This window comes from Podarcis vaucheri (genome assembly GCF_965113315.1).
Source record: "Podarcis vaucheri genome assembly, chromosome: 13".
Lineage (NCBI taxonomy): Eukaryota > Metazoa > Chordata > Lepidosauria > Squamata > Lacertidae > Podarcis > Podarcis vaucheri.
In genome coordinates this window covers 54,704,005-54,726,264 of record NC_138751.1, presented here as the reverse complement: position 1 = coordinate 54,726,264, position 22,260 = coordinate 54,704,005, and the positions used below count along the sequence as shown (strand labels likewise).

The window sequence follows — 22,260 nt, the reverse complement described above, 5'->3', positions numbered from 1 at the left end:
TCCAGAACACTGACTAGATTCTGCCCCTTCCCCACGATAGAGTATAAACATATTTCTGTATTTTCATCACTAATAATAGAGTTATTTGTGATGCATTGCTTTGCTTGTGTTTCCCTCCTCTAGTGGGATCAGTTTGTTGCAGTTATGCTGGTCATCACACAAACTGCCGGGAATATTGCCAGGCAATCTTTCGAACCGACTCTTCTCCAGGTCCTTCTCAGTTCAAAGCTGTTGAAAGTTACTGTGCCTCCGTTAGCCCACAATTAATTCATTGTGTGAACAACTACACACAGTCCTATCCAATGAGAAATTCAACAGATAGTAAGTATGAGAAAAATACAAGTTTGGCATGCAAAATTTTAGCACCTTAATGTGTGGAAGTACGCTATGGTATCTATAGTGTAAGCATGGTTTTCTCTTCATGTTTTGGACTGCAAATTTATTTTTCATCTACTGTATTTTTCGCCCCATAGGACGCACTTTTTCCCCTCCAAAAATGAAGGGGAAATGTGTGTGCGTCCTATGGGGCGAATGCAGGCTTTTGCTGAAGCCTGGAGAGTGAGAGGGGTCGGTGCGCACCGACCCCTCTAGCTCTCCAGGCTTCAGGAAGCTATCCGCAAGCCTTGTAAGCCCGGCGGGAGTTCCCGTGGGCTCACAAGGCTTGCGGGCAGCAGCCTGCAGTCCGAAGCGCAGGGCGCCCTCCGGAGGGCGCCCCCTGCTTCGGGTGGGTGTCCGCAAGCCTTGCGCGCCCGGCAGGACCTCCCGCCGGGCGCGCGAGGCTTGGGGCGGCAGCCTGCTGCCTGAAGCATGGGGCGCCCTCTGGAGGGCGCCCCGTGCTTCGGGCAGGTGTGCGGAAGGCTTGGGGCTGCAGCTGCGGCTGGGGGGGGGGGAATAATTTTTTTAAATTCATTCCCCCCCAAAAAAAACCTGAGGTGCGTCCTATGGGCCAGTGCGCCCTATAGGATGAAAAATACGGTATATATTTCTCTGTATTTGCTTTCAAAAGTAAAAGAATTGAAGACATTCTCCTGGAGTAGAGGTGGTAACCCACAGGACCTGCCAAACTGAGGGAAGTGTCCCTCGGGCACCCACACCTTCATCTCCTGATCTGTGGTTGCTCTTTAGAGAGTGATCTGTTTTATTTCTGTAGAATAAACATGTAAGAGGGTCATCATGCTGCAGTTTGCTTGGCCACAGACAGGTGGCACTGAGAACAACAGCAAGATGACAGTCTTCAGGGAGCTGCTGGGCCCTTATAGCAGCATCAGAGAGTATCTGCAGACCCAGGCAAGCAGTGGAGGAACAGTCCCTATAAGACTGAGGCAGTAATTGTGGCAGAAGTTCTAAGGGGAGGGAGGCTTGGTGTGGTCTGAGTGGGGAGGGAGGCATCCGTCTCTCATGCCTTTCAAGCCTTTTCCCTCCTTCTGTGTAAGAGCATTCTGCTCAAAGGCACCTGCTTTGGGGGCTCTCCCGCTCAATGCAGACTTCGGATCTGTACCAGCAATAGTGGCATGAGGTGGAACAGGGAAGGTCTAACTCAGGCATCCCCAACCTGTGGCCCTCCAGATGTTTGGCCTACAACTCCCATCATCCCTAGCTAACAGGACCAGTGGTCAGGGATGATGTGAATTGTAGTCCAAAACATCTGGAGGGCCGAAGGTTGGGGGTGCCTGGTCTAACTAGTTACTGTTGGGAGGGAGGAGATTGGTGGGAGGTTGGGGGAAGGGTCGGCAAGTGGAACAAGCAGGGTGCAGTCACTAATCTGAAGGGGGGGAAAACAATCTTTCTGCCTGCTCTTTAAAGAATAGATACAATGCAGCATTTTTATATATAAAGCAATTTTTAATTGCATTATATTAAATTTTAACGTGCTGATGTTTTGACACTGTGATGTAAACACATCTATGTGACAGGTAGCAGTATTTATTTCTTCTCTGCTATTTAGGTTTATACTGCTGTGATAGAGCAGAAGATTATGCCTGCCAAACAGCTTGTAAAAGGATCCTGATGTCAATGAAAACAGAGCTTGAAATTGTGGATGGACTTATTGAAAGCTGTAAAACGATGCCTCTGCCACAGGATCCTCTATGGCAATGTTTCCTTGAGAGCTCAAGATCTGTTCATCCTGGAGTCACTCTGCACCCTCCACCTTCAACAGGTCTGGATGGTGCTAAATTACACTGCTGTTCTAAAGCAAATACTTCCATATGTAGGTGAGTACATTTTGCATTTTCTTTCCATCTTTTATAGGCTCTCTTTTGGGTGCTTGATGTTTCAAAATGGGATTCAGCTCCTCCTATGGCTTGGGGAGGCTGGGAACCTTGTGATTTCAAAGGATGTTGTGAGCCCTCTCCTTGTGTTGGAGCCTAGAAAATTATCTGACCATTCTGTCTTGCAAAGCCCTGTGGATGGTTCCCCATAAGACCCAACAATCGTCTGATTGTCCATGCTTGCAGAGCGCTTACAGTGGTGCCTCGCAAGACGAAATTAATTCGTTCCGCAAGTCTCTTCGTCTTGCGGTTTTTTCGTCTTGCGATGCACGGTTTCCCATAGGAATGCATTGAAAATCAATTAATGCGTTCCTAGGGAAACCGCCTTCAGACCAGGTCCGGGGACAGTCTGTCCCCGGACCTCTTCTGAAGGCTGGGGGGGGGGGACAAGGGCTTTTCTTCCCACCCCCAGCATTTTAAAAAACCCTGGGACAGCGGAGGACTTCTCCGCTGTCCGGGGCGATCTTAGAATGCTGGCGGGCGGCATTTTAAAATCGCCCCGGACAGCGGAGGACTTCTCCGCTGTCCGGGGCGATTTAAAAGCCCCTGGGAAGGCAGGCAGGGGGGACAAAGACTCTCGCCCCCTGCCCGCCTTCAGAAGGTGTTCCCGCCCCCCCACCCCGCTTCGGAACAGCTTTCCGAAGTGGGGCGGCTGGGGCAGGTGTCCCCGCCCCCCGCCCCACTTCGGAACAGCTTTCCGAAGTGGGGCGGCTGGGGCAGGTGTCCCCGCCCCCCCGCCCCACTTCGGAACAGCTTTCCGAAGTGGGGCGGCTGGGGCAGGTGTCTCCGCCCCTCCTCCCCACTTCGGAACAGCTTTCCGAAGTGGGGCGGCTGGGGCAGGTGTCTCCGCCCCTCCTCCCCACTTCGGAACAGCTTTCCGAAGTGGGGCGGCTGGGGCAGGTGTCCCCGCCCCCCGCCCCACTTCGGAACAGCTTTCCGAAGTGGGGCGGCTGGGGCAGGTGTCTCCGCCCCCCCGCCCCACTTCGGAACAGCTTTCCGAAGTGGGGCGGCTGGGGCAGGTGTCCCCGCCCCCCTCCCCACTTCGGAACAGCTTTCCGAAGTGGGGCGGCTGGGGCAGGTGTCTCCGCCCCCCCTCCCCACTTCGGAACAGCTTTCCGAAGTGGGGCGGCTGGGGCAGGTGTCTCCGCCCCCCCTCCCCACTTCGGAACAGCTTTCCGAAGTGGGGCGGCTGGGGCAGGTGTCTCCGCCCCCCCTCCCCACTTCGGAACAGCTTTCCGAAGTGGGGCGGCTGGGGCAGGTGTCTCCGCCCCCCCTCCCCACTTCGGAACAGCTTTCCGAAGTGGGGCGGCTGGGGCAGGTGTCTCCGCCCCCCCTCCCCACTTCGGAACAGCTTTCCGAAGTGGGGCGGCTGGTGCAGGTGTCTCCGCCCCCCCTCCCCACTTCGGAACAGCTTTCCGAAGTGGGGCGGCTGGTGCAGGTGTCTCCGCCCCCCCTCCCCACTTCGGAACAGCTTTCCGAAGTGGGGCGGCTGGGGCAGGTGTCTCCGCCCCCCCTCCCCACTTCGGAACAGCTTTCCGAAGTGGGGCGGCTGGGGCAGGTGTCTCCGCTCCCCCTCCCCACTTCGGAACAGCTTTCCGAAGTGGGGCAGCTGGGGCAGGTGTCTCCGCCCCTCCTCCCCACTTCGGAACAGCTTTCCGAAGTGGGGCGGCTGGGGCAGGTGTCTCCGCCCCCCCTTCGGAACAGCGTTTTAAAATGCTGGGGGTCGGGAGCGAAGCGCTGCCGACCCCCAGCATTTTAAAATTTTAAAACCTTCCCGGGACACGGGGAGATTTTAAAATGCTGGGGGTCGGCAGCGAACGCTTCGCTCCCGCCCGCCAGCATTTTAAGATCTCCCGGGGCAGGCGGGGGGGAAGGCAGGCGTGGGGGAGCAAAGACTTTTGCCCCCCGCCGGCCTTCAGAAGAGGTCCTCTTCTGAAGGCCGGCTGTGGGCGAAAGTCTTTGCTCCCGACCGCCAGCATTTCCCTATGGGCTTTCATCTTGCGATGCAAGCCCATAGGGAAATTCGTCTTGCGAAGCGCCTCCAAAACAGAAAACCCTTTCGTCTTGCGGGTTTTCCGTCTTGCGAGGCATTCGTCTTGCGGGGTACCACTGTATATACAACAGGTCTTGCGAATTACCAGTGCTTGCAAAGCCCCAGGTCAAACATTTTTTAGAACTCAGCAATCAGCTGATTGGTGGCAGCTGAGCTGCAGGCTGTGCTTTTTGCCCACGTGGTTTGATTTCAAATGCTGCAGGCAAACTGCAGCAGCAGCAGCACACACACACCCCGCCAGTGCCACCAGCCAAACTTGGCCCATAGGCAATGGAGGAAATAACGATCTGGCCAGACCCAATTTCTTAGCCTTAATTACTAGATCAACTACATCCTGTAACCTAGAGAGAATTGCATATGTTTCCATGGTATAGGAACACCATATTTTGAGCAATACATCTTGTGAGTTAAATCATAAGCATTATAATCCAAGGTTTTGTCTTCATTTTATTCCCTTGTGTTTCTTTTTCCACAGAGATTTATGCACTAAACTTTATAGCAGCAGCTGGGGCAATACACAGAGCTGGCAAGAATTTGATCGCTTTTGTGAGTATAACCCAGTCGAAGTTTCCATGTTGACCTGTTTAGCAGATGTACGTGAACCTTGTCAGCTGGGCTGTAGAAATCTTACTTACTGCACTAATTTTAATAACAGGTAGGAAAGGTACACTTGAGTATTTTCTTCAGAATATATTGTTTTTGGATGAAATGTATAATTAGGTAGAGCTGGTATAGTTTACTTGGTAATGTGGGATTTGGAGAGCTCCCCCCCTCCCATTTTGAACATGGTTGCTTTATAAAGAATGTTAAAAGCTGTTATTGGGTGCTGGAAGAAGAGAGTTCAATCTTCCTCCAACCACTGAGTCTGCTAACTCTCTGTGATTTTACTGTGATTGAAAATTTAGATAACCATGATTATATATTATGCCAATAGATTACAAATTCATCGTTTTTTATTTTGCGTTTACTTCTAGATTTATAGGAGCTGGTTTACATGTACCTCAGCTCCCAAATGCCTTGGGAGTCAAACATTTTGGCTCCCGAACGATCAAAAACCAGAAGTGAGTGTTCCAGTTTTCGAACGTTCTTTCGGAAGCCAAACGTCTGCTGCGGCTTCCACAGCTTCTGATTGGCTGCAGGAGCTTCCTGCAGCTAATTTGAAGCCGCACTTTAGAAGTTGGAATGTTGGGAAGTCAAACGGACTTCTGGAATGGATTCTGTTTTACTTCCAAGATACGACTGTGTCGGTTACTAGCCTAGGGTTTTCTGTTTCATTTTGTCAAATGAGAAACAGTCTTTTAAAAAGGCTGATTCTGAGCATTTCTCTCTTTCTCGTCACATGAAAATGATGCTTCTCAGGTATGTAAAGGAACATACCTTTCAGGAAGCTTTAGCAATGGTGAATAGGTCACCTACTGTTGCAAGGCAAGTAACAACAGCATTTTCGAACTCAAGAACTTCAGCACTGCCCTAGGATCAGTGAGTTTAAACTGTAGCATTTCTAGCAAAACATTCATATTATAAGCACTTTAAGGAAGGATGTTCTCCAGACAACTTTACTGAAAAGAGTTCACTTATAATCGGTAGGATATGAAATGTCAATATACTATTCAACTGCTTATATTATTCTGATTGATACATGTCTCAGCCGTATCACTGTGATTATAAGTTCTTGTTATAATACTATATTTTGATTTAAAGAGAGAATGATTTCTATGTCGTGTTTGATTATGTGTATTTTAATAATTAATAATAATACATATTATGGGTTTAACATGCTTAATAATGTATTGCTTTGTGCCCCTTAATTTGAGACATATTAAGAATTGATTCTTAACGTATTTGTCCTCAGATGCTGGGCTCTGACTTCCATAATATTAATAATCTATTATTGATCACTTGTGTTTATGTACAGCACCTTCCTGGCAAGGCACCGAGGTGGTTTTTCAATTTTAAAATACTAAAATAAATAAATGGCATAAGCTATAGAGAAGTACAGAATCCTTTCAAGCTGACCGAAGACCATTTCTTCAGGAGCTGATGTCCCAAGCTTCCTGGCTTGGGCTTCCTCACTTTCACCTTCCCTCAGCACACACAAGCAGAGGTGGCCCATCCCATTTTACCGTCTAAGCCAAAGTGGGAAGATCCTGCCCTGTGTGTGTACCATCTGACCCCCTTTGCCACCCGCCACTGAAGCCTCATTTACCAGTGTTGTGTGGCTGCGGCTACTGGATTGCAGCGAGATCTCATGCAAGCCCTGTGAGATCTTGTGGCAGCCCCATGAGATCTGCAGAAGCCTCCACACAATCTCACAGGGCTTGCATGAGATCTTGCCAGAATCTGGTGCAACCACTTTTCACTTCTCCAGTGGCGGTTGAGGGGGGCAGCCTTGGAATCTGGCACCCGGGATAGGACGGCCCTGCACACAAGTCTAAAGTATCCTCCGGGAAGGGACTTAGCACCAACAACTCTCTGACCATTGATTTGTTAGGAGATGGTGGTATTCAGTCTCTGGCCTGGATAAACATTCATGCTGAGTTCAAAAGCATTTTCTGTATGACTCCATACTGTATCTTTCCTTGAAGGCCAACTGAACTCTTCAGGAGCTGCAATGCCCAATCAGACCAAGGAGCCATGAATGACATGAAACTTTGGGAGAAAGGAACAATTAAGATGCCATTTATCAATATTCCTGTTCTTGATATTAAAAAATGCCAGCCGGAAATGTGGAAGGCGATTGCTTGTTCACTGCAGATAAAGCCGTGTCACAGCAAATCTAGAGGGAGCATAATCTGCAAGTAAGTGGGTGGCAGGGTTCTTCCAGTTGCTGGGAACTGCAGGAGAGGAGAATCCTGCATCTAGATGGCCTCAGTGAGAGCAGGACTAGATGGGCACTAGTTGATAATAATAATAAAAAAGTATCCAGAATTTACAGTCGAGCAGCAGGGACATAAATCTGGTTTAACAATAATAAAAACTAAAGCAGAACAACTTAATTTTGAGAATATGGAAATATAATCTTAAACTAAGGCCAAGGTATTGGGGGTATTTAGAAGAAGTTATTAGAATTAGACCAGGATGTGTATTAGGGGTAGAGAGAGTTTATTGGATTAACTTGGCCTATGCAATCTGAGCAGTGTACATGTGTGTAATGTGTAAATACTTTGTTGTTTCTGAAGGTCGGATTGCGTGGAAATTCTCAAGAAATGTGGAGATTTAAGCAAATTTCCTGAGGGACACATGGCCGAAAGCATCTGTGAACTTCTGTCTCCAACCGATGACTTGGAGACTTGCATACCTTTAGATACATATGTTCGTAAGTACAGGCATCCCCTCACTTATGCGTGATCGACTTGCACGCAACCACGTATATGCGCGGTGGTGGGAAGTTAGTAGATGAATAGATTCAAACCAGGAAATGGTAGGAGAGAGCTGGTGAGTCCTTCTGGCTCATGAAGATACCCTCCCTGGAGCCTGAAGCAGATTTCACTGAGGGTGGACAAAGCCCTAAAGAGACCAGAGGCACAGCAGGGCTTTGTTTAGGCTGCTTGGCCTCCCTGTCTAGCAGCTGAGACACGTGGTAGCGCAGCAGCAGCAGCAGCAGCTGTGTTCCCAAGTGCCCTCCAGCCTCCCAGCAGCCCCAGGGCTTCAACTCTCTTCAACTAGTTGTGTGGAGAGAGAGCGGGACTGAGAGCAGGAGAGCAGGGGAAAATGGGCTTTTTAGAGGGTGCTCCCCACTTAATGCAATTTTCACTTATGTGTGCGGGGCCCCAAAACATAACCCCCATGTAAGTGGGGGGACGCCTGTACTGAAGAACTAACCTTATGTGTTGAAGTTAGAATTCACAAACACGTCTACAGAACTGTTAAAAAGCAGAATCATAGAACTAGAATTGGAGGGGATTGTAAGGTTAGAAGCATCCTAGAGAGTCATCTAATCCAACCCCCTACATGTGTCCCCCCCCCCAACAACACAGGAAGATGAGGGGGAGTAATTGAGCTTTTTTAAAAAACACACACACAAGCATTTTATTGGTGCTCATAACGAAAAAGAAAATACTCTGAGCATGTGCAGCTTCACATTTTGATCTCCCTTAACTGGCTTAACTCGTCCATATGCACAGGTAGCCTGTAAAGTGAAGCACCGTGCAGCCTGATGCCAAGGAAATCTAGGAAGGAGCTGCCAGGCACTTTACATGCACTCAGCAATCTTTTTTTCTTCTTTATTGAAAGTTAGAAAAATACATAATTATGTGTGCACTCAAGACGGTGAGACATAAATAAAAGAGAGACAGCACCCGTGTAGAAGGCAAAGTAAAGAGGGAAAGGGAAGAAAACCAAGACTCTATACTTTACAAAGTTGTTACTGTAATTCACCAGATCTTAACCTATTACATTGTTTGTAAGAAGGGATTCCAAATATCATTGAATTTGTCCATGGCAAGTCTGTGTTTATATGCAAGTTGTTTGTATGTTGTGAGTTTGTATAGGTCTTCGATCCAACTGTAGAAGGGAGCCACATTTTTATTTTTCCAATTCATCAGTATCAGTCTTTTTGCCCTGGTCAGGGAGCGGAGAGTCCACACACACTGTCCTTTTGTAAGGCTCCATGTGCTGCGCATATGTGCTGGAGTGCTTGAGCCTTGAGGCTTTGCTCAGATTTGCAGAGGCTTATATGCACATAGTGCTCACTTACGGTTTAGCATTACACTGGTACCTTAATCTGTTGCGGAAGTCTGTTCTTAAACCAAAGCGTTCTTAAACCAAGGCGTGCTTTCCCATAGCAGCGGGGGACTCAATTTACACTCAACAGGAAGCGGAACATTTTCTGCTTTCATGACAAAGTTCACAAACCAAAACACCTACTTCCAGGTTTGCAGTATTCTTAATCCAAGTTGTTCATAAACTAAGCTGTTCCTAAACCAAGGTATATGTGAACTAGGCTACCATGTCACCACTTTGTTTTCCGCTCTGTAGATGACCTCTATTTAACTCGCTTGTCTTTTCAGGCCCAAGCACTCTAGGAAACATTGTGGATGATGTTACACACCCCTGTAACCCAAATCCTTGTGCTGCCAATCAGTTATGTGAAGTAAATAGAAAAGGATGTCTGGCTGGGGAACCTTGTCTTCCTTATTTTTGTATACAGGGTAAGTAATACAATTGTTGCACTCCCAGCTATATTTGCAGGTTTGTTTTTAGAAAGAACTCTGTTAGCTGTATGTAGGATTCTGATAATCCAAGAACAACATTAGAATTTTCAGAATTGATATTAAGGCTCTCCTGGTTTGCCCATTGCCTAATTAACTGAGAACGGGGGGCAGAAGAGAGAGGCCTTTCCTGTAGTATTCTTTGGCATCCGCCACCAATAGTTTCTTTTTTAGGTGGCTTTTAGATAGGCAATGTTATTGACATGTGGAGATCTTTTACGGCTGTTTTTTTAAGGAATATTTTATATAATTTGTTGTTTGAATTGTTCTTTGGGAGTTATGAGAGGGAGCTGTTTTATTTGATTACATTTAACATACTCTTACTTTAACAAGTCAGCTGCCTTGGATGATTTTGCCATGTATTCTACTCAATATTGATACAGAGCAGAACTCCAGCTCATAGTTAGCAGAGTAAAAACTTAAAAACATTGCGGGATTCCAAAAAACAGACTAAAGGCAATTGTAGTTCACCCAGCAGAGCTTTACTGCTACTGAAGGCAAACAAGCATAATGGTCACAAATCCAATACATTCACAATTGGCACTGTCCATAAGAAATCCAGTTGCAGCAGACTTAACTTATAAGTTTAAGCAAATAATTTATAACAAGACACTTAACACTTATATAGAACAACACACGAGAAGGAAAGAGAGACAGAAAAGAGTGAAACCCAGGCTGCTTCTGGCCTTGACAGAAAAGATAACAGGACCAGTTCAAGCCAGCTTCTCTGAAGGAATAACCCAAACATCATGAATTGTTTAAATTAAAAAATTGTCCAGTAGCACCTTAGAGACCAACTAAGTTTGTTCTGGGTATCAGCTTTCGTGCGCATGCACACTGTTTCTTTCACACAGAGAAGCTTCCAGAAAGAACCCTCTTGAATTAATTAGAATAGGAAGGATCTCTACACATCAGATCAATACTTTCTGTACTAAGAAATACAAAGTGACAGATTTTTTTGTTTAGAAATGTAACATAATAAAATAAAATAAACCTCCAGTGAGGCCTTTCCCATGTAAATGTGTTTAAGACTGAAGTGTTAGACTGAAAGGCTAACATTTTGAAATTTATAGTAAATCCCAATGAATTCAGAGAGATTTACATGTATTGTCTTCATAAGCATGGTGGGCTTGAGGTGAGACATTGAAGGTCTTCTGTACCTTCAAATGTAAAGTAGTATGCTACACCTTTTCCCAAAATAATTTTTTACATGTGTAGTCTTTCTTGCTATGTAAAAGCCTTTAAATATTTCTGGAACATAATCGTCTGTAGTTCAGTAACACTTTGCCATCTTTGCACAGGCTGCAAGTTGGGCGAAGCTTCCGATTTTATTGTCCGCCAAGGTACCCTCATCCAGGTCCCGTCCTCTGCAGGAGACGTTGGTTGCTATAAGATCTGCACCTGTGGCCAGAGTGGGCTGCTGGAAAACTGTATGGAACTGCACTGTGTTGACCTCCAAAAATCATGCATTGTTGGAGGGGAAAGAAAAGGTATGTACTGTTGCAGATTATTAAGCTCTGAAAATTTCCTGTTCTCTGGTAGCATAAGGAAGGGCATTTGAGAGTGCAACTCCCAAACTGGCTCAGCCTCAGGAAGCAAAGTTTACGTTGGGATCTTCAGTGTCTTAGACTTGGTGGTTGTTAAGAGTTTTGTTCCTGGCCAGCTTCCCTAGGTAGGTGAAGTTATATACGTGAGGGAGAGCCAGGAGTCCAGAGTAAATGGGGGCACCTTGGGGCCTTCCCCCCCCCCTTGCTTTATCTGAGGAGGTGCAGGGTGACAGAGCAGTGGCAATAGTTCTCTTGCCTGCCACCTTTCATCTTTGTCTGGCTATTCCTCTCTCCTCCCCCTGGGACCTTCCAGTTGGAGAGTTTTGCTCCCTGTAGGGTGCAGACTGTTGTTTCAGCTTTTCCCTGAAGCACCTCTTTATTAATGCATTTGTTTTATTTTAAGGCCACGGAAAACCTTTCAAAATAGGTTGCAATGTCTGTTCTTGTTTTGCTGGGAATCTGATCTGCTCCACTCGCCAGTGTCTAAATGAATACAACTCAGATGATGAGCATGACATTACAGGTAGGATTTGTGTGTGTGTGTGTGTGTGTGTGTGTGTGTGTGTGTGTGTGGTGCATTTTATTTTCTGGCTGTACTTTGCCCAGATATTCCCTGTAGCAACTCTTTGAGGCTGCTATTGAAGACAGTTCAGTGGCTTGTCCAGTATTCAGAATCCAGCAGTTAAAGCAAATCCCATAATTCTAATAATAAATGAATGTTCATATCTTCCTGTAACATATTTAAAAAAGAAGAGCCATGCTCCCAACACGGCTGTGCGATTACATTCTTTTATTTCAGTGGGCTTAAGTGTGGTTAAACTCTGTGTTGGATCATGGCCGTTCAAATCAGGCTTGCTAGTCTGCGCTTTTGCTATAGATATTAGGAGAACACACCTCAGAATTCCATCCTCTTTGGGAATCTGCAAGTTCCTAACAAAAGCTTTAACTCTTTCAGGTCTGCCATGTAACTGTGCTGATCAGTTTGTCCCAGTGTGTGGACAGAACGGTCGTACCTATCCAAGCGTATGTATAGCACGTTGTGTTGGGCTTCAGGACAATCAGTTTGAATTTGGATCCTGCATCTCCAAGGATCCTTGCAACCCTAATCCCTGTCTTAAAAATCAGAGGTAAATATTTAAGAAAATCTGTAGCACTCTAGCTTGCTTATAAAAATTCAGTTGTGCCATAACATAATTTGGCTTACGTACAGACAAGGATGAATTCAAACTAGTCACCATATCAGTCAGTAGGTGTTCTGCTTAACTTGTACATCGATCATTTTCAAGAGGAGATTTCGATTTTGCCCATTTGTTTTTTCTTGCAGTTTCCTTCCTATTGTGTTATTTTTTGTAAGTAATTGGTTGCCGTAGATTTGCTATTGGGAGAGTCGTGAGAGGTCCCACCTCAGAGAATGTGATCTTTCACCCCGTCTTCCTGCACCCTGGAAGTGAAGCATACAACTACATATGCAGTGCCCTTCTGTCTACAAGAACAACATAAATTCTTAGGTTTATAGAGGGCTGGAATTCTTTTTGTGTTTGTAATGCAACTGGGTACTTAAATATTTTTGGCACATTACTTTTCTGCCACTCTTTTGGGGCCAGCGTTAACCTCTGCTTTTTCCAAAATTATCTCAATCTGTTGTTGTTGTTTTTTTGAAAAATAACAAATAACATGTAAATATTATTTAATCCAGATGTATACCAAAGCCACAGGTTTGCTTAACGAGTTTTGAGAAGTTTGGATGTAACCAGTACGAATGTGTGCCCAGACAATTCAGTTGTGGTGACCAGTTGCGAGATCCTGTTTGTGATACAGACAATATAGAATATAGCAGTCCATGTGTTCTACACCAAAAAGGGAAAAGTGTATCATACAAAGGTCCATGTCAGGTATGGAATAATCTTTCACATTACTTAAATATGGTTTTTATTGTTCCACTGTTAAGGTGGACCCAACCAAACTTGTTCCTCTCTGGGTCTTTTTTCCTGCTTTGTGCTTCCTCTGTGTTATATTTAACCAGGTGAGAGAATTTGAATGCACCATATATTTTATTAAAAAGGCATTTATTCGCACTGTGCCACCTGAGCTTAAACTGCTAGTCACTATGGATAATGGCACAGTCCTTCTGGGGCTTTGAGGTGTCAAATTACTGATTTGGAACTTCTGTTACTCCTCAAACTCCATCTTAATTTTGATATTTATAGTACTACTATAATGGTAGAAACCAAAGTATTGGGAGTATTAATACCACCTAATATCTGTTAGTTGGTTATACAATTTCAGACTGGGTCAGGTGTTTGAATCCACCTCCATAAAAATGTTTCTCAGACGTGCAGAAGTGCATGTTAAAGACAAAACTAACTTTCAGCCTTCTTGCAAGTTTTATACATGTAAGCAGTATTCTATTTAGGGGAGTGTTCATTCATTTGATTCTCCACCTGTACTCAAATAGTATAGCTGAGCATCATCTTGGGCATTTTGTCTGCTTTCTCTCCGCGGCTTTTAAAATTATTACTGTTGAGCCAACATGTAGCCATGTCAAACAGCCCATTGGGGCTCCCTGTCAAAAACATAGGTATTTTTATGATGTCCTGGGGATTGTAAGAGATCATACTATCTAGGAAAAAGATACCGTATTTTTTGCTCTATAAGACTCACTTTTTCCCTCCTAAAAAGTAAGGGGAAATGCGTGTGCGTCTTATGGAGCGAATGCAGGCTGCGCAGCTGTCCCAGAAGCCAGAACAGCAAGAGGGATTGCTGCTTTCACTGCGCAGCGATCCCTCTTGTTGTTCTGGCTTCTGAGATTCAGAATATTTTTTTTCTTGTTTTCCTCCTCCAAAAACTAGGTGCGTCTTGTGGTCTGGTGCATCTTATAGAGCGAAAAATGCGGTAGTTTGCAGTCTACAGTTGAAAGCAATTCAGCACAGTATTGTAGGAAGGTTCTTCAGCTTTCCTTTGTTTCTGGCATCCTTCACTATTTTAAATTCAGTCAGAGCTTTTTTCCACAATTCTTTTAAAGTTGAACTACTGTGACCTGCAGGCATTCACAAAGCCTAAAGTAGGGTCAATGGCAGCGTAAAACAATGATTTTACTAATGAAGTCCATAGCTTTTCACTTTCTCAGTAGGCTTAGAGAAGTTTTCACAGAACTGCTTTTTTCTTCCCTGAAGTGGCTTATTCAAGTCACTTCCCCCAGTATCAACAGTTTCAGGCCCCACAATAGGCAGGGAACCATTGATGGTACTGCCACTGGGAGGTGCCTGGAAATGCCCTCCCTGAGATACAGCTGTTTCTCTAACTTTTAGGAAGAACGTTAAAACATTCCTGTTCCCCCAGGCATTTGCTGACTGAAAGATACAATTTCTGGCAACCTTGACATTGTTAACTGTGAGGGCATGTGACTGCTTTAGGCATTTTCAAATGTTCATGTTTTTAGATGTTTCAAATAGATGTTCATTTTATTTTTAATAGTATTGATTTATCACTTTGGCATTTGCTAGCTTAGGTTATTTTGGGAGAAAGGTGGAACAGAACTTTAATATATTTTTATCCAGTTTCTGGTAATTGTATACAGATAGTTTGCTGAGTAGTTTCAGAGATTACATTATGCATTTAATTTGCTATGAACTGTAGATCTATACTGTTTCCATTTTCCGCTTTGTTCCATTTTCCAGTCATTTTGCAAATCAGTTGATTTGGTATGTGGCCATAATGGTGAAACCTACAACAATGTGTGCGCTGCGTATTCTGATCGTGTGGCTATAGACTACAAGGGACCTTGTCAAGCTGTAGGAGTCCTTTCTGACTACAGTTATCAAGGAGAATGTGCGTCTGTTACATGTCCTCGTCTTGCAGCAACTGGATACAAGTCAGTAACCCCACCAGGTCAGAAAACGGATATTGCTATTCTGAAAGGCAGCCATAGAAAAGTAGTGGAGTGGGACCTGTTAGAAGGAGCATAGTTTTGGATGCCTTGCTTACCTGTATTAGATTTCCTGATAGACAGTCTAGTGGGAGCAGCTCTTGGGTGAACCCATAATCATACGTTTTCTGTTTTCACCTTGGGGAGGTATGTGCACAGAGTGGCCTGCTCTCCAGTGCAGTCTTTCTCCCCTCTTCTGTGGAAGAAAAGCAATCTGACAAATCCGGAGATAGTTCTCACATTGCTGTGTAAATCTGAGGATTCAAGAGCAGTTCAGTACAAGTCATGTACAGAAAGGTCCCATCCTGCAAGCCAACACCATACAAATGTGTAAAACTGATGTGCACTCAAGCCCTGGCTTGTGCTTGAGTTACAAATGTTTAGAACAGAAGTAGTCGTAGAATCCATGAACTGTTCATTTTCATTCTTCTTTCAACATATTTTTAACTTACTAGAATCTGCTGCCATAAGACATGTTTATAGGTATTAGCTTATATGGTATAAGCTTAGAGAATTAGACCTGCTAAGGAACTGTGGTCTAAACCACTGAGCCTCTTGGGCTTGAGATCAGAAGGTCAGCGGTTCAGATCCCCGCGACGGGGTGAGCTCCCGTTGCTCGGTCCCTGCTCCTGCCCACCTAGCAGTTCGAAAGCATGTCAAATTGCAAGTAGATAAATAGGTACCACTCCGGCGGGAAGGTAAACAACGTTTCCGTGCGCTGCTCTGGTTCACCAGAAGTGGCTTAGTCATGCTGGCCACATGACCCGGAAGCTGTACGCCGGCTCTCTCAGCCAATAAAGCGAGATGAGCGCTGCAACCCCAGAGTCGTCTGCGACTGGACCTAATGGTCAGGGGTCCCTTTACCTTTGAGAGAATTGTAGAGTTGGGGCCCCAAGGGTCATCTAGTCCAACCCCCTGCAATGCAGGAATCACAGCTGAAGAATCCAAGACAGATGGTCATCCAACATCCGTTTAAAAAATTCCAATGAAGGAGAGTCCATTGCCTTCTGAGGGGGTCCGTTCCACTATCAAACAGCCCTTACTGTTAGAATGGTCTTTCTTTTTTATCTTTTTAAAAAATGCATATTTATTTTTTATTATTATTAATTACGTTATTGGGGTTTTTTAACAGTAACATGATAAATACATCCGAGAAAACAAAGCAAAACTTGGTCAGAATATTCTTTCTAATATTTAGTTGGAATCTCCTTTCTCGTAATTTGAATCCCTTAGCTTCTTCCTACCCTCTGGCTCTGTCTCCCATGTGACAGCCTTTCAGATATTTGAAGGCGCTATCATGCCACTTCTCACTCTTCTCTCCTCCACCGTTCCTCATAAGGCTTGCTTTCCAGACACTTTATCCCCTTGGTCACTCTCCTCTGCCTGCACACATTCGAGCTTGATGACATGTATGCAGCTGTGTCCATGAAAGGGCTGTTGCCTTCACGTTTTGCATCTGGTTGATCACTGTGTGAAGCAGGATGTTGGATAGATGGGCCTTCAGTATCCCCCACCAGGATCCTTACAGTCCTCTGGCATTTTTAGAGAACTCAAGATGAACCCATAAGCTGTACATTCCTTTTACAAGTCACTCTACTCTGTCTCTCTCTGGGGGTCTGCTTGTTATGCAGGGGCTTGCTGTTCTTTGTATGCTGCAATACTCAGGGTCTTGTATGATAAAGAAAAGCTGGATACCTTCGCCAAGGTAAGTACCTCAAGTTTTCTTATGACAACTTTATAGTATTATACAGGGCTTTTTTCAGCCAGAAACTCTCAGGTGAGCACCACTGCCATTCTAAGAGAATGAAGGAAACCTTCATAGTGAGTTCTGGCACCTCTTTCTCTTGAAAAATGGCACTGGTATTATGGCTGTAGTCCAGCACCCAGTTCTGTCTGAAAAGGCATTCAATGTAATTTACAACTGCAATTGAAATGGGGTGAGTTCAAACAAGGCTTTACTAGTGGATGCTATGATCTTAGTCATAAAAAAGGGACGCTCTTGCATGTGCACTGTGCAGCCTATATCTGCAATGGGGGTGGATATTGAAGGCTACCTGCCAAGTGATTGCCTCCCATAGTGTGTTTATAACCACTTGGTATGCCAGACACTCAACATTCTTGTAGTGAAAAGGAGGACTTTTCCCAGTCCCCAGATCACCAGATTTGTTTATATATTATTGAGTGTGGAGTTGTCAGAAACGTGTACTTTCTGTAATGGATGAAAAGTTAGTAGAGTTAGGAAAAACGATGCCTTTTGCATCTGAAAAGATATTTGTACTCACTTGGCAAATCTCTATTGATGGGAAATGCATCTTTTTTCCTAATGATACCAGCTTATTATCTCTCTAGCAGATTAACACAATTTTGTAAAATGTCATTAATGGTACAGAAATTTCATTCTTCTTCCAGGTAAACAAAGAAAGGCCAATCACTGTACTTGAAATTCTTCAAAAGATCCGCCTCCATGTGTCTGTGCCACAGTGTGATGTTTTTGGATACTTCAGCATAGAATCTGAAATCGTGATCCTCATCACACCTGTTGATCAAAACCCTAAGCCTCTTCAGGTATAATTCACCATGGGGGGGGCGGAGGATTGCATGGGGCTTTATCTATCTTGTTAGGCATAAATGTTAATAATGAAACACTGCAAATATATAAGAACAAAACAGCTTAGAGCTCCAACCAATTGCTCCAATGAGTTAATTAGACTCCTGTGGAGACCATGCACCAGAGCAACTCTGTCTCACACCTGCTTCCTAAAGCTGAAACTGGGCAGATGCCGTGGAGCTAACTACTAATCAAAACACTGGGAGACCACCACCAGGAAGTGATGCTGACTGCCCATCACTGACTGGAACAGAATCTGGGTCCTAGAGAGAGTTCTGGTATGAAATCGTATCCATTCCATCAGAATCTGGGCTAGGATCAAGAAATCCACTTTTTCCAATGTCTGTATTGAGGATCACAGAATCAGAGAATTGTAGAGTTGGAAGGGACCCCAAGGGTCATCTAGTCCAACCCCATGAAATGCAGGAATCTCAACTAAAGTATCCATGACTGATGGCCATCCAACCTCTGCTTAGAAACCTCCAAGGAAGGAGAGTCCATTACCTCCCAGTGGAGTCCATTCCACTGTCAAACAGCTCGTACTGTCAGAAGGAATCTTCTTTCTTGTAACATGAAGCCACTGGCCTGAGTCCTCCCCTCCAAAGCAGGAGAAAACAAGCCTGTTCCCTTTTCCATGTGGCAGCCCTTGAGGTATTTGAGGATGTCTCCTCTCAGTCTCCTCTTTTTCAGGCTAAACATACCCACTCCTTCAGCCGTTCCTCATCAGGCTTGGTGCAGGTGCAGAATCCCAGTTCTTTTTAGTAAGAAATGAATAAAACTCAGAGTGCCTCTGGTCTAAGAAACAAACAAACTGGTTTTATGGTTTCTATAGCTAGCAAATTGTGAACCACTTTTATAACTAGCTGATGCTTATCGGGATTGCAGCAGATATGTTCTGAGGTTGTCTTGCAAACTCCAAAGTATCTGCTCAAGAAACTGACTTCTATACCCAGTCTTCTGTCAGTAATTTATCCTGGGGTACCTAACGTGGTACTCTGCAGATGTTGTTGGACTCCAACTCCCATCAGCCCCAGCCAGCATGACCACGGGTCACAGCTGATGGGAGTTGTAGCCCAACAACGCCTGGAGGGGCACCATGTTCTCTACACCTGGACCAGAGCATTTAAGGATGCCATTTGAAATTGGGGGAGAGGGGATAGGTTAAGGGGGGAAATGCTGTTGGATGTTTTATGCAGTAGAAAGATACTTTGGAAGCTCACTCTTCTTTTCCCTAGATTGAAGCCTGCAATAAAGAAGCAGAAAAGATAGAATCGCTGATCAACTCTGACAGCCCTGCTCTAGCATCCCATGTGCCACTTTCAGCACTTATCGCGGCCCAGGTGGAAGTTTCACGCAAGATGTCTTCTTCTTGCAGCCTGGTTATGCAAGCACAGTGTACTTTCTTCTGGAGCCTTGTGCTCACTTTCACAGCCACAATATTTAATACGTAGTGGCAAGTGAGGTTTGTAATTTGATTTGCGACAGACATTCAGAACTTAACGGTGTATTAATAATGTAACATTAATAATGTTTCCGAGAGGAAACTATATGACCAAAGTGATTACTCCACCCAGCACCAGCAATAATGTACAATTTACCTGGGAGACCGATTTCCCCTGCCCTGAGTTGAAGGCTCTGTCTCTGGTGTGCACATTTGTTTCTTTTGATCCTCTTGTCATTTTTGGTCAAACAGTTTTGGAGAATTTTGCAATGCTTCAAAAATCAGGAAAATGTGTTGAGTGAACATGGTAGCAAGACAAAAGAAATGACTGACTGGACAGTTAAAGTGCTAGCATACCGCTTTCAACTATATGGAAGAAAAAACATCCTCTGTCTCAAGCCTTAAGCTGAAGTCCCCCATTCGAGCCAGTGCTATGCACAGTTATTTGGAAGTAAGTCACACTAAGTTGCATGGTGCTTACAATGCGGTACAAGTCAGGTTTCACATTTAGGAGCCTTGCCTTACCCTTGCATTTGTTAAAACAGGGATAGGGAACCTATGGCCCTCCAGAATTTGTCAAACTACATTTCCTATCATCCCTGGCCATTGACCATTGCTGGCTGGGGTTGATGGAAGTCGGTATCAACAACATGTATAAGAAGATGGTGAGCAGAACTATCACTGCAGTGGAAACAGAAGTTTTTCACTTCCTGTGACTTCCTGTTCCTTTTGAGTGGAGGAGGCCAGCTAGTGACTGGGGAGGCTTGGCTTCAGGGGACTGCAGCCTTCCCACACTAGCTGGCCTCCTATCTTTGGAGGGGTGGAAAACAAGACAAAATAGGTCTCATGGAGCATACAGGGCTATGCATTCCTCCCTAGATCAAAACTTGGATGAAAGTGTGCACTTTTATCTATGCAGGGGTGGCTTGGGAGCACATGTCTCTGCCAATGTCCCTCCACAGCCACATAGATAAACTACACACACAAAGCAGCACCCTAAACTTACTTATGGGCCTGCTAGATTGGTCTCTTGCTCTGTCCAGTCTCCAGGGACAGAACACCTGTTGTGAAGGCAAAGTAACTGTTGGAAGATATTTTGATTTCCATGTAAGAGGAAATCGTTATGCAAGTCCCCCCCCCCAACCAAAACTTTGCTATAATTTTATACAATATTTGTCTATTACTAAGAGGAGGGGTGGCTAACTACCAACCCTGGGGGGGGGGCGGGTGCAGTCCCCAAGCAAATTTATCTGTGCTCCCCAACACCCTACCAATTATGCTGGCGGCAAAAGCCAGGAAGCGGGGGGCGGGGATAATGCAGACATGGAGCTGGGGTGGGCAGAAGTTTAAACTTCCCCAACTGGCCCTGATGTAGAAGATCACCCCTCCCCAGTCAACAGATCAATAAGTTGATGAGTGAGGAGCAGGGAATAGCCCTTCCCCGTCAGCTGGTCTACACGGATCAGCCAAGGAGAAGGGAGGCTCTCTGCCTATGCATGTTTGTGTGCGCATGTGTGAGTGTAGGGTGGCCACACCCACTATTGCCATGCAGCCCCGGGTGGGTTGGCCAGAAGTGAATGTGACCCTCAAGCCAAAAAAGATTAGCAACCCCTGACTTAGAGGTATATCATTCAGAATATTTTAAAACATAAATTTCTAAGTGAAACAAATTGCTGCTACTTAACTTACCAAAAAAATGAACTGAATAACTCAACTGTAAATACATTCTATATTTTATTATGAAGAATATAGCCATGAGCCTAATTCTGCAAAGAGTAGCATGTTTGTGTAAAATTCTACATGCAAAGAAGGGTTTTGCAGTGTGCCCCTCCTGCAATGTCAATCATGTTTTAAGCTAGCATCTTTCTTACATAAAAAATGTATGCAATATACAGATGCAAATGCAGTATTCTCTTGACCCTTTTTTATAGAAGCAAAGTTATGAAGAATTCAAGCTATTTATATGTCATTCTAAATATTACAGTATTTGCATACTATCTAAATTTACACATTAGTGTGTTCATATTTTATACAAAGTATATGTTTTAATTCTTGGGGCTCAATCAGTGGGAAGATCTCCGGTAGAAGCCTATTTGAAGTAAATCTGAGCTCTTGCACAGCTCCTATTCACTTCAGGAGGACATACCCAGGAGACCCATCTGCTGGCTTGTGCCCTGTTCTTGTGCACCTGAACTTTATCTACATGAAGTATTTTGTATCAGTATTATGATAGCCAACTTTTGAAGGGTATAAAGGTTGCATCGTCTTTGCCAAATTGTTGAACTTTAAAAGGAGGAACTGAAAATTAATTTCAACGTTTCTGTGTCGTCAAATGTCGTGGCAAGTGTTTTGTATTCTTACAAAAAGGAAAAAGTCTTTGCAATGCAATATGAAAACCTTTATTTTAATAAAAATATTTTTTATTTTCTCACGTGTCCTTTAAAAATATGGCAACTTCATAAAAGGTATAAAATGGCATACTTGAATATTGGAGCTTTCATTTCTATAAAACAATAGGCAGCTGTTGGATAGCCAGCATCTTCTCTTAGGCGGCTGGAGGAGACCCAAAGGGGGGAAAGGACCACCACGTATTATTCTGCATCAAAGCAGCAGCACCCCAGTCCACCATGTGAGATGGGCTGTTTCACCAAATAGGGACTAGTGCTAAAGTGAGCACAGTACTCAAGGAAAAATCTATAATGCGCATTCGCCCTTAAACGGTGTGCTCTGAACTGCATTCCTACTGCTATGGGTTGGCTGGTTTCACCTTTTACATGGAAGGGGGAAACGGTATTGTAGAAAATCTGGTAAGCAAAGGAGGTGTGGAATGGCAAGGCCTCAGAAAAGAGCTGTTACCTTAGACATGCAGCCTAGGGAAACTTGGACCCTGTAACTTTAATACATGTGTTAAGAGAAATTTCAGCAGATGCTGTTTCTCATGCTTACTTGTTGCCCCTTCAAATCATAGAATCATAGAATCCTAGAGTTGGAAGAGACCACAAGGGCCATCGAGTCCAACCCCCTGCCAAGCAGGAAACACCATCAGAGCACTCCTGACATATGGTTGTCAAGCCTCTACTTAAAGACCTCCAAAGTAGGAGACTCCACCACACTCCTTGGCAGCAAATTCCACTGTCAAACAGCTCTTACTGTCAGGAAGTTCTTCCTAATGTTTAGGTGGAATCTTCTTTCTTGTAGTTTGGATC

At 44.7% G+C, this 22,260-nt stretch overlaps 1 protein-coding gene across 4 annotated transcripts in view; it reads left to right on the top strand.

The window, feature by feature from the left end:
- RECK (reversion inducing cysteine rich protein with kazal motifs) overlaps positions 1-21,482 on the top strand; it is a gene marked incomplete at its 5' end in the record, with an annotated part of 43,040 nt that extends 21,558 nt beyond the window's left edge. For all 4 annotated transcript variants that reach the window (XM_082194749.1, XM_082194750.1, XM_082194751.1 and 1 more), the window contains 14 exons: positions 124-321; positions 1,946-2,213; positions 4,799-4,978; positions 6,909-7,121; positions 7,503-7,639; positions 9,333-9,473; positions 10,835-11,023; positions 11,484-11,603; positions 12,036-12,207; positions 12,777-12,972; positions 14,758-14,968; positions 16,637-16,710; positions 17,415-17,570; positions 18,849-21,482. In XM_082194749.1, coding sequence (XP_082050875.1) covers positions 124-321; positions 1,946-2,213; positions 4,799-4,978; positions 6,909-7,121; positions 7,503-7,639; positions 9,333-9,473; positions 10,835-11,023; positions 11,484-11,603; positions 12,036-12,207; positions 12,777-12,972; positions 14,758-14,968; positions 16,637-16,710; positions 17,415-17,570; positions 18,849-19,064 — 2,471 coding nt within the window. In that variant the 3' untranslated portion in view covers positions 19,065-21,482. The remainder of the gene's footprint in view (positions 1-123; positions 322-1,945; positions 2,214-4,798; positions 4,979-6,908; positions 7,122-7,502; positions 7,640-9,332; positions 9,474-10,834; positions 11,024-11,483; positions 11,604-12,035; positions 12,208-12,776; positions 12,973-14,757; positions 14,969-16,636; positions 16,711-17,414; positions 17,571-18,848) is intronic.
- Between the last annotated feature and the right edge of the window lie 778 nt (positions 21,483-22,260).